A 12,584-nucleotide genomic window follows, 5' to 3' on the forward strand; every position below is an offset into this window, starting at 1 on the left:
TACACTTCTCTAATCGACTTGCACCCACCTGGACCTCAAAATATCAATGATCCCTAAGTCTTAGAAATAAGCTAAACCCCAAGGAAGAATAATGATTAAAAATTGTATTCATACACTTATATGTAATGAGCTGTGTACCAATTGTGATCTCGGACCAATGAGGTTTTGCCTGAAGCATTTTCTCTAGTCAAAGCAAATATTGGAGGGTAAGTACACGACAACTATTATCCATAGGTTGTGAACATATGTCCTTATAATTATGAATTGCTAATTGAAAATCTATTAAGAGTATGGTTTGAGATCTGCTTCTCTCTCCGATCTCACTCTCTCTCTTTCCCTCTCTCTCGGTCTCTCTCTCCTCTCTCTCTAGATCTAACGTCGGGAACTTTGTCACATATTTTTCTCATCTTCACTTTTCATCTTTAAATTTTTAATTTAATAATCCCCCATGTTCATAAAGCTGATCCAGTGCATAGACATGCAAGAGGTAACAAATTATAAAGCTTCACCATCTTTTTTCTTCCCTTATATATATCAGGTTTTGTCCAGAAATTGTTACTAAAGTGCCTTTGCAGTGGTTTTGTTAATGCTTGAGTGGTAAAAAGCCTCGGTTACGGTTGATGATGGATATATGGCTGATGACTGAGCTCATTAAGATTCACTCTTCAGCCAACGTTTTTTTATTTTGGAGAAAATTTTGGGTTAAAAAATGCTTTGATTTATTACACTTAAGGTGTCATTTGAGTTGGTGTCCAAAAGTGCGATCAAAATTAGCTTATTTTTAAAATGAAAGCGTTGTTTCTACTAGTGCACATAAACCAATATCCATAAAACTTCGTGATATGTTAGGATGCAGCATCGTCTACCTTTAGCGGTTTTTTTCAGAAAGAAAAAATTGCTTTTGTGTTATCTTTTTAGCCAAAAGTTTCTTCGAAAGGCAATGGTGCAAAAGTGCCCTTTTTTTTATCATACTAGAAAATGCAAAAAAAAAGCCTACATTTAAGATTAATTCCCCTTCTTTGTTATCTAATGGTAACGCAATAACTAAAACAAGTTATTTCACTAGTCAACTTACATTTCTTTTAATTTTTTAAGTAAATATTATGATCACAGTTTACATATAGGGCATTTTTGTAACTCAGTTGGGTCGGAATGGTAGTCAATAACACTTTACATGTTTTATACATCTAACATGTAGGTTCATTAACTTTAAATGATAATAATTTAATTTCAATCATAGATCAAGTGATTCAACTTCCAATTCATGGACATATGACCCCAACCCTTATTAAGCCTTCAAAGTGCTAACAAAAAGGGAAAAGGACAGAAAAGAAAAAAACTAATTTCGCTACCTTCCATTTCTTCTAACTACAAATAAAAGATTTCCCGAACATTTTCCCTCAAATACAAAAAAGAATCGACCTTTGTCTACTTTAAAAACAGCGCATACATGCACACCACAGGGTAACCGCAGTTCTAGTAGAATTGGAATAGTCACGTGACAAAAACAAGCAATTCAAATGAGGTGACGGTTGAAAACGTCTACATACAGATCAAGTAGTGATGATCTATCGCTGCTGATTTGGTGAGTATAAAAATTCAATATCTTTATTAACCATGCATTTATCAATGTTTTATATTAGGGATATGTTGATCAATAAGTTAAGTCGTCATTTTAATTCAAATTTAAACTCCGAGACAATATTATTTCGAAATAAAAACGGGGCCTAAAATGTCGTTGGTAAGAATTACAAATTTTCTTTGAAACTCTTTGTGAATGTTTTCGAGAATTAAGCTTTCTTTTGAGTATAAATATGTTTAAAATCATTTTAGAAGAAAATAGCAAATGAGTATTTAAACAACACTCCCTTCATGATTCGAAACCTGCTGGAAAATTGTTAGTATTGAATTAAATCACTAATATTTTGATACTATAACGAACGAGGAAGCTTAACGTTTTTCATTTCGTGGATTATATTTTTTTCAATCTTACTGGTTTTTCGATTGCTTACAGATTAAAACATTTGATGTTCTCAGACATTATATATTCTAAATTGTTGGTTTCTTTTGCGAAAATCTTTTTTTATTAGAATTTTCAAGAAATTTCAAGAATTAGAATTTTCAAGCTGGCTCATTTCTTTAAACAATGACAACTAACATAATGAACTAAAAAAAAAACATGTCTATGAATTGCATAGAACTTCGTGATGAAAAATCTTAAAAATTCAAAACAATATTGTCAGTACTTGTTTTTACTAATTAAATCAATCAATCAATCATTTTTATTTAATCATTATTCCATCCAAGTGATTACTATTGAGAAAATTGAATAAGAAGAATATAAAAGATAATTATGTAAATTGAATTGCAAGAATGATAATGAAAGAAGGATTTTGATATATATAGATAAATATATACAGCATTTGCTAAAATTATGGCCGCTTCCAATATATATACTAATATATCAATTCATATCAAAAATTATGGGATAGCCTCCCTTATATTCTTTTCGAGTTGTCTATCATTAGGGCTTTCCTAAAAAAATATCAAGAAAGATATCTCACCCTGTCTGACATACTTTCGATATACTTGTATTTATATTTGAAACGGCCATAATTTTTGTTAAATGGCTGTATATAAATATATATGAGGGTGATGATCTTACCTGGTAAGGCAGGGAGTCCCAAACTTTTGGTCCCTGACTAGCAACTGTGAATTGTTTGATATTTGTTCTACAAAAAATTGTTCTAAAGTTCTTACATTGTCTAGTGGGAAAGGAATGAAATTGACATTTTTTTGAGAACATCCTAAGAAAAACGTAAGAAATATCTTTTTTTCAATGGAATACATAAATAAACCTAGCTGAAGGGAGTGTATATACGGTGGCCCAGAAGGGCCATATCGACATTATAGATTTGATTCAGATCGCGACTTATTAACTTGCGAAAGACGCGCATACGTCTAGCGCAAGATGGCGGATGGTCCCAGTGTCGAGTTGGAAAGGGTAAGTAAATCATTTTTGGGTACCTTTGAATTCAGCACGAACCCTGGTTGTTTCTACATGTGAATTTACAGTTAATAAGTCGCGATCGCAAGTTAATCTGAATAATCTGAATAAAACGTATGCTGTCGATATGGCCACCGTATGTGTATCATCTATACTAAGTCTTAATATATTATTTTGAGAAAACAAAGGAGAAGTATGTGCATCAAAGCTAGAGTTGGTAATGATTCTTACTATGCGTTTCTGTAATATTTTCAATCGACATAGATTGGTTCGATAAGTAGAGCCCCAGGTAATATTGAAACAGTAAAGATAAGAGTATACTAAGGCATAGTAAAGCATAAAAAAGATAATTGTTTGTTCATTTGTTTGTTTGGCTCAGAGATATGGATCCACAACTAAGTAAATCACGTTTTGCTTATGAGGCACGTGTGAGAGACATTCTAACCTCAAAGGTTACAGCGAAAAAACGAGGTGACTTGGAACGTGTTAAAAGGGTAGGTATATAACGATTCTTTCTTTGTAAAGAAATATGAGGTGTAATTAAGGAGATAAACTATTAATTAGTTTAGGCTGAACTTATTTTGAATGAATCGCCTTTTTCAGGGGCGGATCCAAGGGAGGGATACGCGCACCCTCCTCGAGCAACGTTTTGCTCCTATTTTGTGCCCTTCGGTTGTGGTGTGCACCCCCAGACAACTTTGTGCACCTAGTTTGTGCCCTCTTGTGCTCTTCAGTCGATATATGCAGTTCTACTGCATGCGGTTTTTATAGATATGTGTTTGAAGAAATGAAAATCTTCATTTTTTGATATTTTGCCCAGCAAAACATTAGAATGACATTATCACGATGAGCGCGTGCGCTCTAAATTCATGCGCAGAAATGATGCGCGCAAACAATGCCCGCAAACGTCCTTAATTATTCTTCATAGTTATTTGTTTAGTTAATCATAACACTCTATTTATTTGTTTTGGGTTCTTTTTTTCTAGTGCGAAGATAAGCTAGTGCTAATCAAAGAGGAATGGAAAGCGTTTCAAGAGCAATTTAAGGAAAATGCTCGGGTTGAGAGAGCTGAGGATGGCGAATACGACGACAGTGATGGTGACCAAGATGAAGAGAATGATGAAGAAGAGGGCGAATGTGAAGGCGACGAAGAGGATGAGTATAGAAATGAAGAGGAATGGGACAGTGGAGGAGACGGCGAAAGCTACAGCGACAAGGAACATAAACTTGAAAACCAAAAAAGGAAAGAAGAAGAAGAAAAAGAAGACTGTAGTAACAAGGAAAAGAAGATGAAAACAGAAGGCAGCCGCTTAAAAAAGCAATGTCCACATCCAGGATGCAAGGCATCAGTTATACACATTCCAAGACATCTCGTAAGTGTGCATAAGTGGGAGAAAGAAAAAGCACGGAAAGCTGCTACCAGATATGGTCTTCGTAAGAAGTATACTTATAAAGAAAAACTCCTTCAAACAAACCCAAAAGCTGTCGGCAACAAACAAGAGAATCGTAAAGACTACCATACCAGAAGACTATGTCCGATTCCTGGATGTATGTCAATAGTTCTTCGTCTTCCTCAGCACTTGAAAAACGTACACAAAGTAAACAGTAAATCAAAAGAGTATTCTGAGATGCTACGTACTGCCATTAAAAACCCCAAATGTGTCCTTGTAAAGAAAACTCGCTGCCCCGAGGCACGAGAAGATGATGTGCGACCTGAATTAAACGAGAAAGACGATATGCAACCAGAAGTAGACGAGAGAAATGATATGGAACCAGACGTAGACGAGAGAAATGATATGGAACCAGAAGCAAGCGAATTATCACTAGAAGTTGACGATGAATTAGTCTTAGAAGGAGAAGAAGAAAATGCAAATAATGACATTGATGAACGTATCGTCAATAATGCTGATAAAGATTCAATCCAAGACACACCAGCTTCCTTAAGGGCTGTGCTATCAGAATTTTCGTACTGGCTTCATTCTGCTGACGGGGGACATAAAGAAGAAAAAACAGCTAACCAGCATAGTAGGCAAGTGGAAAAGATTCTGTTTATCATTGAAAAAGATCCCGTAAAACAGAATTTAACATTGCTTTTAGACAAACAAGCGGTAAGAAATAAGTTTCTGCATCAATATGCTGAGTCAAAATTTCATCCAGGCACCATTAAGTCTTATCTCACAAGTTTGCGTCATTTTTATGATTTTCTAATTTCGGAAGAACCTGAAGAAGTACCATTTGACAACAAATTGCTTCAATCGTTAAAAGAGAAGGTCATACGGTGGAATAGCTCGTACAAAAAGGTCACTGGTAAAAGAATGTGGAAGAAAGCCGAAGAGGATTTTGACTCCCTGATAACACCTGATAAGGTAAAAGAATTCGAAAGAAGCGAAGCAGTAAGACAGGCTATTTCATATCTTGGAAAACTGTCGGGTGCACACAATATCGAAATCACCCAGCATGTGTACACACTTATACGCGATTTTTTGATGACAGAAATCAGTTTTAATAATGCTCACAGATCTGGAGTAATAGCCAACATGCAGCTCACAGAATTTGAGCGCGGACAAAAAGAACAAGACCAGATAGTTGTCGACGTTTTTGAGCACAAAACAGTTCATATACATGGACCAGCTCAAGTAGTTTTTAACCCCACGTTACACAGCTGGGTTAATATATTTTTGAGAAATGTAAGGTCCTGCTTACCAAACGCAGCTAATGCTTCGCAGTTGTTTTTGTCATGGAATGGAGAGAAGATGACGTCCGGCCAGATAACAATGTGTGTAAAATCCGTTTGGAAGAAGGCGGGGTTAGAAGGGGTAGTTTCTGCCACAGCAATGCGAAAGGCTGCTGTAACTGTCACTTGCGATAACACAGAAGCTGGCATGAGCTCTGACCTCGCAGACTTGATGGGTCATCGAGTCCAAACGCAGACGAAATACTATCGACTAAGAAACAAGAAAAAGGTGGCAGCAAGAGCATCTAAAGAACTTTCAAAATCGATGAGGGATGTCCCAGACGAGAGAAAGCTTCAAGAGACTGCAGCGGTTACCTCCATGGAAACCTCCATAGACACCCACGACAGTAGTGGAAAGAAAGTAGAAACCAACGATGACGAACATCGACCTTTTCGTTTCAGCAACAAAGAACTAAAAGAAATAAGGAGGATTTTTCAAGCAGAGATCATTGCAAAATCAATATCCATGGATGATGTAAGAAATAAAATCGAAAAAAATGAAATCCTGAAAGGCCTCAGACCGAGAAGGGTTTATGACAGAGTTAGATCAGAATGGCGCTGCAAAACACAGCTAGACGACTCTTGCGACTGTGTTCCCGTGGAGACAGAAAACATCAGAGATAAAATGGAAAGGATAGATGGTACTGATGATGACCAAGATGAAGCTGCAAGCGCCTTTTCCGTCAGCGTGGTTTACCCAACTACTGAAGGCAGTCAGGGGCATGGCATATTTTCAACTGGAGAAATCTTTATAATTCAGAAAGCTTGTCGCGACATCATCGCTTTTGGTCCCATCTCGAAAATACGCATCAGCAACCATCTGGAGAAAACCGAGTCGGGAAAGATAATGCTGGAGAAATTCACATCTGAACAGCTCTTAAATCGGGTTAAGTATGAAAGAAGAATGAAAAGACGCCAGACGAAATAAGTCATGCACCACCATCCAATAAGAGTTTGTAAGGCGAGTTGAGATTCGTGATAGTTTTGATTCATCAGCTTTTTAATTATAAATTAAGCCAAGCTTTCGAGCATCTTGCTCTTCAGCTCTAGCACAGCACGCCATGAAGACTGGCCACAGCATTGGTTGCCTTGGTTGTTCTGTAGTTCATAAAGAAGAACGATGGCACACAGAGGAAATGGTTGGAGGCATGGAAGATTGCTAGTGAATCGCATGCTCTCTTTAATAGAGATAGTGCAAGAACTTTACCTGATAGCTATCGTAGCTTGATAGACAATTAAAATTGTATCTTAATAGCCCAAAAAATAGCGCGCGCAATTAATTATCCCTTCGTAACACGCACGCTCCTAACAACGGATACATTTGACTGTAACACGCGCACATTGTTATGTTGCGTGTTTCTAGTGAAAATTGTCACAACCGTTTGCCCTGATGAAGAGCAAGATGTTCGAAAGCTTGGCTTAATTTATAATTAAAAAGCTGATGAATCAAAACTATCATGAAGACACCTTCAGTTTACAGTTTTGCATGCTTCGCTGAATAGGCTCCTCTCCCAACTGACACAACTTAGTTTAAAACTATTTTAACATGATATTTGTTCATCGTTGTTGAGTTTGTTTCTTATCAAGAAAAAAAAAACTATTAAGAGAAGAAATAACTGTTACTTAGGCACTGTTGAAGTTTTTTGACAAGAAGAAAACTCTTAATCCTGATTTACACGTGATCGCAGACGATCGCAGACGCTGGCGATCGAGTGCGATTATATGTGAACAGCTCTGCGATCGTATGCGATTATGTGCGATCGCCATCGCAGACGATCGAAGGAATAGAATCGGGTTCTATTCCTGCGATCGGTTGAGATCGTTTGCGATCACTTTCGATTATATGTGAACAGAATTCTGCGATCGTGAGATTGTAAGTGTCCCACAATTCTCAGTTTTGCCTTGCATAAAACACGTGTTGATTTTCGCAAGCAAAAAACATGTCTTTTTAGATTTGTTTCAGATATAACTGGTTCAAAAGTATCAACTCACGATTGTATATGCTAATTTACGTTTGTAAGCTATATAGGCAAGTAAATAACTATTCAAGTATTCAAATATTCACAATCATAAATCCGAACGTTTCTTTTTTGATTTGCCAGCGATTCCTTGTTTAAGTAAGGTTAACGAGAGTAGAATATCGCGCTGATCAATACTACTTCGTCTCCGTCGTCTATGTTGAATATACATATGTACTTTGTTTTACGGTTGAGTGATAATTCGCGGATTCAGGTGTCAACAGATCGCCGGCGATCGATATGTGAACGTTCGATTTGAGATCCTCGGTTGAGAGGATTCCGCGATCGAGCGATCGTCTGCGATCATATGTGAACCAGGCTTTATGCTAGAATATGATTCAAAGATTATTCCATTGTTGTAACATTTTGACAAGAAACCCAAGCGATTTTATTTAAGAATATGATTCAAACATTACACTATTCATTGTTGTTATATTTTGACAGTGAACCCAGGCGTTGTTATATTAGAATATGATTCAAAGAATACTCGATTCGTTATTGTATTTTGACAGGAAACGCAGCCATTGTTATTTCATAGCATGATTTAAAAATTACTCGATATGTTTTTCATATATTTGGACAAGTAACCCAGGCGCTATTATTATGACTCATTAGGCGTTATTATATGATTCAAAGATTATTTGATTCATTTTTGTATCATTTAGAGCTATGATTACGAAATTAAAAATGTTATTTTCAAAAGTACCCTATGTCGTTTCAAAAGTGCCCTATACAGTTACCAAAGTGCCCTATGAAGTTACAAAAATGCCCTATACAGTTACCAAAGTGCCCTATGAAGTTACGAAAATGCCCTATGTAGTTACCAAAGTGCCCTATGAGGTTACAAAAATGCCCTATGTAGTTACGAAAATGCCCTATGTAGTTACCAAAGTGCCCTATGAGGTTACAAAAATGCCCTATGTAGTTACCAAAGTGCCCTTTCTAGGTTACAAAAGTGCCCATTTATCTAGCTCTCTCTCTCTCTCTCTCTCTCTCTCTCTCTCTCTTGTGCAAACAACATACTTATTAATCATTAAAGTCATGTATATTTTGAATTAACTGTGCCTTTTTGTATCTATGAAATTCAGCTTCCAAGGGATAAGAGATGATTTGACATTCCTTCTTGAAGAAGACTTGACCTCTGTCAACATTTGTGCACTCCATTGCGAGATGCGGAATATGGAACACCTGCTGGCCTCCCTGGGACTTCTCTGCCATGAAGTTGACAGCCTAAAACAATGCAATAAAGTCCTGTCACAGTTTGGCCCAAAGTCCTTCAAAAAAGACAGGATTCATGTGGTAATGAAGCCAGGCCAGGAGTCTTCTGCAGAAAGACACAATATCAAGGTGTCTTCATTTTCAGGTTAACAATATACTGCCTGTGAATGTATGATAAAAATTCCAATGTTCAGTTTCTCTATCTTTTATGATGCTTGATCATATGCTAAAACATTTTTAACAAATGTATCAAATCATTAATATTTATCAATTTTCCAGGTTCTACAGAAAGAGAATTCCTAGAGAACTGTGATGAAATTGTACTAGAATCCCTTCCAAAGGATAAGCTCATCAAGAATTATTTCAGGGATGCCGAGACTGCGAAGCTGTTCATTCTTAACCAAGTCTCATTTTGTCAAGAGCGTTTGAAGGTAATAATGTAGTTGTTATAATGACATGCGTAACTTATCAGTTGTAACTTACCACTGTTAAGGTTATGTTGACCAGTCCTGAGTGATATATCTACTGTATATAGATTATTGGTTTGCATGTAAGTTGTTGATGATAATGTAATGATTCTAATACAATTTGCTTAAATTTTGCCTATTTTTTACCAGTACTATCAAGACTTGAAGGGAAAAGGAAAATTCATAAGAGATTTTGGAAGTCACCAGGAACAAATTGAGATTGAAAAAAAAGGTACACTGTATTAATACAGGGTTTATGCTACTTCTTAAACTAAACTCCTTGAAAACTCCCTAGATTTCATTTACGTTGTTAAGGGCATTTGAAAAGTCCATTAATATTGGACATTCAGCTGAAACTTTTTAAAATAACTCCAATGGCTTAATTACTGATACTTTAAATCAAAGTTTTTTAAAAGAAGGTCCCACAAAAGTCTTACAAGATTTTTTCAAGACTTATTGGGTGTGTAAGATTTCGATATTTGAAGAAATTACAGGACATACAACACTGACAATAATAATTTATTAATGACTGCTCAAGACCCCTTTGCTTTGTGGCGGCACGCCTGAAGGCAGAGAAGAATGTTCGGGTGGCTCGCCTGATATTCTTTGGGTTGAGGCATGTGTTTAACTTGACTGTTAAATAATTTCTTGACAACAGGACACCCAAAACTGACAATTAGTGACTGCTCAAGACCCCTTTGCTTTGTTCTCCCTTGTCTGATAAGAGGGAAGATGTATATGTATTGTGGAGTAAAATATTCCTTGGTTTGCAAAAAGTATATATTGTTCTTGTCTTCCCCAGCTGTGGGCACCAAGATTACAGAGTTCTTGACAGATTGGTCCCACAAAAAGGATGAGTTATCAGAAAAATTTAAGGACATTTACAATTTCTCAAAACCCAAGAGTGTTGGGAAGGGCAAAGGTGGAAAGTCCAAGTCTCAGGTGGTAAACCATAACGCACAAGGACTGTGTAGCTATGCAGCAGATTTGATGATTGAGCTATATTTAAAGGTTAGTTCTTGCCTGATTAATTCTGGTCTCATTATTATTTAGCAAGGAAATTATATATTTATAACTCTTTGCATGCATGTGTATAATTGTGTATCATATGAAGCTAGAATATTGTTTCAATTGGAATGCACTATTTCAATTGTAAAATAAATAAATCAAGGGCAGATCCAGGACTATTTGAGGAGAGGTTCCGAACATAAGTTACTTTAAACCTGTACCAAATCAATCAACTGAATCTCGGGTATGACAGGCTATGCAGTATTCAATTTCTTTTTACTTAATTGTGCAGTACCATCAAATCATAATTTCTTTACAGAAATCAATTATTAAATTAATATAATCACTTTTTACAGGTTTTTACTCAGTGGAAAGAAATAGCTTTTATAATAAGAAAGAAAGAGTTCAGTAATGACGAAGAAGATGCTATTGACGTATTTGATTTAAAGGTATATTTAATTGATGACTCATAACCTTGTCTTGGTTTGGGAAAGGAGAAGCAGGATAGATCTATTCAATAGTGGCAATGAAAAAATTAAAAGGGGAGTGCACATTAAAGTTTACCACAAGGAATATACTATGGAAAATATAAAATTCTCTTCCACAGTGTTAGTTTAATACCGAATAATTGTACAAGAAATCTCAATCTTTATCTTTTATATAATTTCTTTACTTTCAGTGTAAAGAATGGGGCTACCTCCTCAGACATACATTTGGACCACGGCTGGGAACAGGTGATTATGGTCACATGGTCATAGATCATGCCTCCATGCTATTACGACTGCACCGATCCATTGGGAAAATGTCAAACCAAGGTTTTGAGGCCAACCATAAAATTCACCGGCAGTTGTATGCACAAGCCTCATCACATGATTCTCCAGGTCATGCAGCATCTTGTAAGTATAAGATAATTGTGAACCGAGTATGGCCAGTCTATGAAAGCTAGTTCATAAAAGTCTCAACAGTAAATAAATTCTACCCTGTATGATATTTTGTGCTAAAGTCTTCCATCTCATTTAAAGAGATGCTAGTGTTAAGAACTCAAATTGGTGAGGTGCATGTCTTTAAGACAAAAAATTAACAAAGTAGACCTTGTTTACAAATTAGGCCTTTGTTACCCTGCTTGCATGCAGTTGCCCACAATCCCAACTGCATTTGATGGCCATTCATGAAAAAGCTCTCAAAGTAAGGAACACAGTCTTATTTCAGTGATTCTGAATTTAGTTTTTTTCCTTTTTCAGTGGAACAGATAATAACCCACCAGTACAGTGAGGAACTGCTGTTCCTGAGGTTATGTTTCTGACAAGCAATTGTGTCTATTGAGAAAAGTAAGTGATAAGCCTTATTTTTTAGAAAATAGGAAAGTAACTGAGAGTTTAAAGGTGTATCAATGGAAAGATGTAATGACAAAAAAAAATTAAAAAATTAATACTTTTATTGATTATGTCAATGATAATGGCACCTAAAGCCGGGTTTTCACTAGTGATTCAATCATAAGCATAATGACATATGCAATCACCGAATACTTAGAATAGCCTTGACATTCAGGTAATCTGGCTCACATTTTTATTGCAGGGACACCATTTCATTTTCCTGGATGCCAATGGAAAAAAAGCCATAAGATAGTGGATTGGTCAAGCAATGACAGAACCTGGATATACAAAGTTGATGCTCTTTTCACTGCTATCTTTTCACATGATACCTTACGGTATCAATACCAAAAGAAGGTTCTTCAAGATGGCAGCATTAAGAATGGGAAATGTATTGTCCACCCAGATGATCTTCCAACTTTTGTATATAACCATGAAGATTGGGAACGCCTATACAATGTCTCTAGTACTGCATCATCCAGTAGCCCGCCAGCCAGCCCTGGGTCATCCAGTAGCCCGCCAGCCAGCCCTGGGTCATCCAGTAGCCCGCTAGCCAGCCCTGTGTCATCCAGTAGCCCGCCAGCCAGCCCTGGGTCATCCAGTAGCCTGTCAGCCAGCCCTGGGTCATCCAGTAGCCCGCCAGCCAGCTCTGGGTCATCAAGTAGCCCGCCAGCCAGCTCTGGGTCATCAAGTAGCCCGCCAGCAAGCCCTGGGTCATCCAGTAGCCTGTCAGCCAGCCCTGGGTCATCCAGTAGCCCGCCA

The 12,584-nt window shown here is 36.9% G+C and overlaps 2 protein-coding genes across 2 annotated transcripts; both read left to right on the plus strand.

The window, feature by feature from the left end:
* The first annotated feature begins 3,229 nt into the window (after positions 1 to 3,229).
* On the plus strand, positions 3,230 to 6,943 carry LOC148907181 (uncharacterized). The gene is made up of 2 exons (XM_089037244.1): positions 3,230 to 3,501; positions 3,994 to 6,943. Exons 1-2 carry the CDS (start codon positions 3,391 to 3,393, stop codon positions 6,667 to 6,669), a joined length of 2,787 nt encoding a protein of 928 aa, XP_088893370.1. The 5' UTR covers positions 3,230 to 3,390; the 3' UTR covers positions 6,670 to 6,943.
* Positions 6,944 to 8,869: 1,926 nt separating this feature from the next.
* Positions 8,870 to 12,336, plus strand: LOC116297012 (uncharacterized). Its single transcript, XM_089037087.1, has 8 exons — positions 8,870 to 9,122; positions 9,257 to 9,408; positions 9,595 to 9,676; positions 10,247 to 10,455; positions 10,809 to 10,901; positions 11,132 to 11,348; positions 11,694 to 11,780; positions 12,028 to 12,336. Exons 1-7 carry the CDS (start codon positions 8,930 to 8,932, stop codon positions 11,753 to 11,755), a joined length of 1,008 nt encoding a protein of 335 aa, XP_088893213.1. The 5' UTR covers positions 8,870 to 8,929; the 3' UTR covers positions 11,756 to 11,780; positions 12,028 to 12,336.
* Positions 12,337 to 12,584: the final 248 nt, after the last annotated feature.

Source organism: Actinia tenebrosa, unplaced genomic scaffold (assembly GCF_029948245.1).
Source record: "Actinia tenebrosa isolate PJP-AT-01 unplaced genomic scaffold, QUT_ActTen_1.0 PGA_scaffold4__44_contigs__length_22323623, whole genome shotgun sequence".
Taxonomy (NCBI): Eukaryota; Metazoa; Cnidaria; class Anthozoa; order Actiniaria; family Actiniidae; genus Actinia; species Actinia tenebrosa.

Bases quoted from the DNA above. Each gene is read 5' to 3' on its own strand.
- LOC148907181 (XM_089037244.1), top strand. From the start codon at position 3,391: ATGGATCCACAACTAAGTAAATCACGTTTTGCTTATGAGGCACGTGTG. The intron at 3,502-3,993 runs GTAGGTATATAA...CTTTTTTTCTAG, and splicing joins ACTTGGAACGTGTTAAAAGG to TGCGAAGATAAGCTAGTGCT.
- LOC116297012 (XM_089037087.1), top strand. From the start codon at position 8,930: ATGCGGAATATGGAACACCTGCTGGCCTCCCTGGGACTTCTCTGCCAT. The intron at 9,123-9,256 runs GTTAACAATATA...TCAATTTTCCAG, and splicing joins CAAGGTGTCTTCATTTTCAG to GTTCTACAGAAAGAGAATTC. The intron at 10,902-11,131 runs GTATATTTAATT...CTTTACTTTCAG, and splicing joins TTGACGTATTTGATTTAAAG to TGTAAAGAATGGGGCTACCT.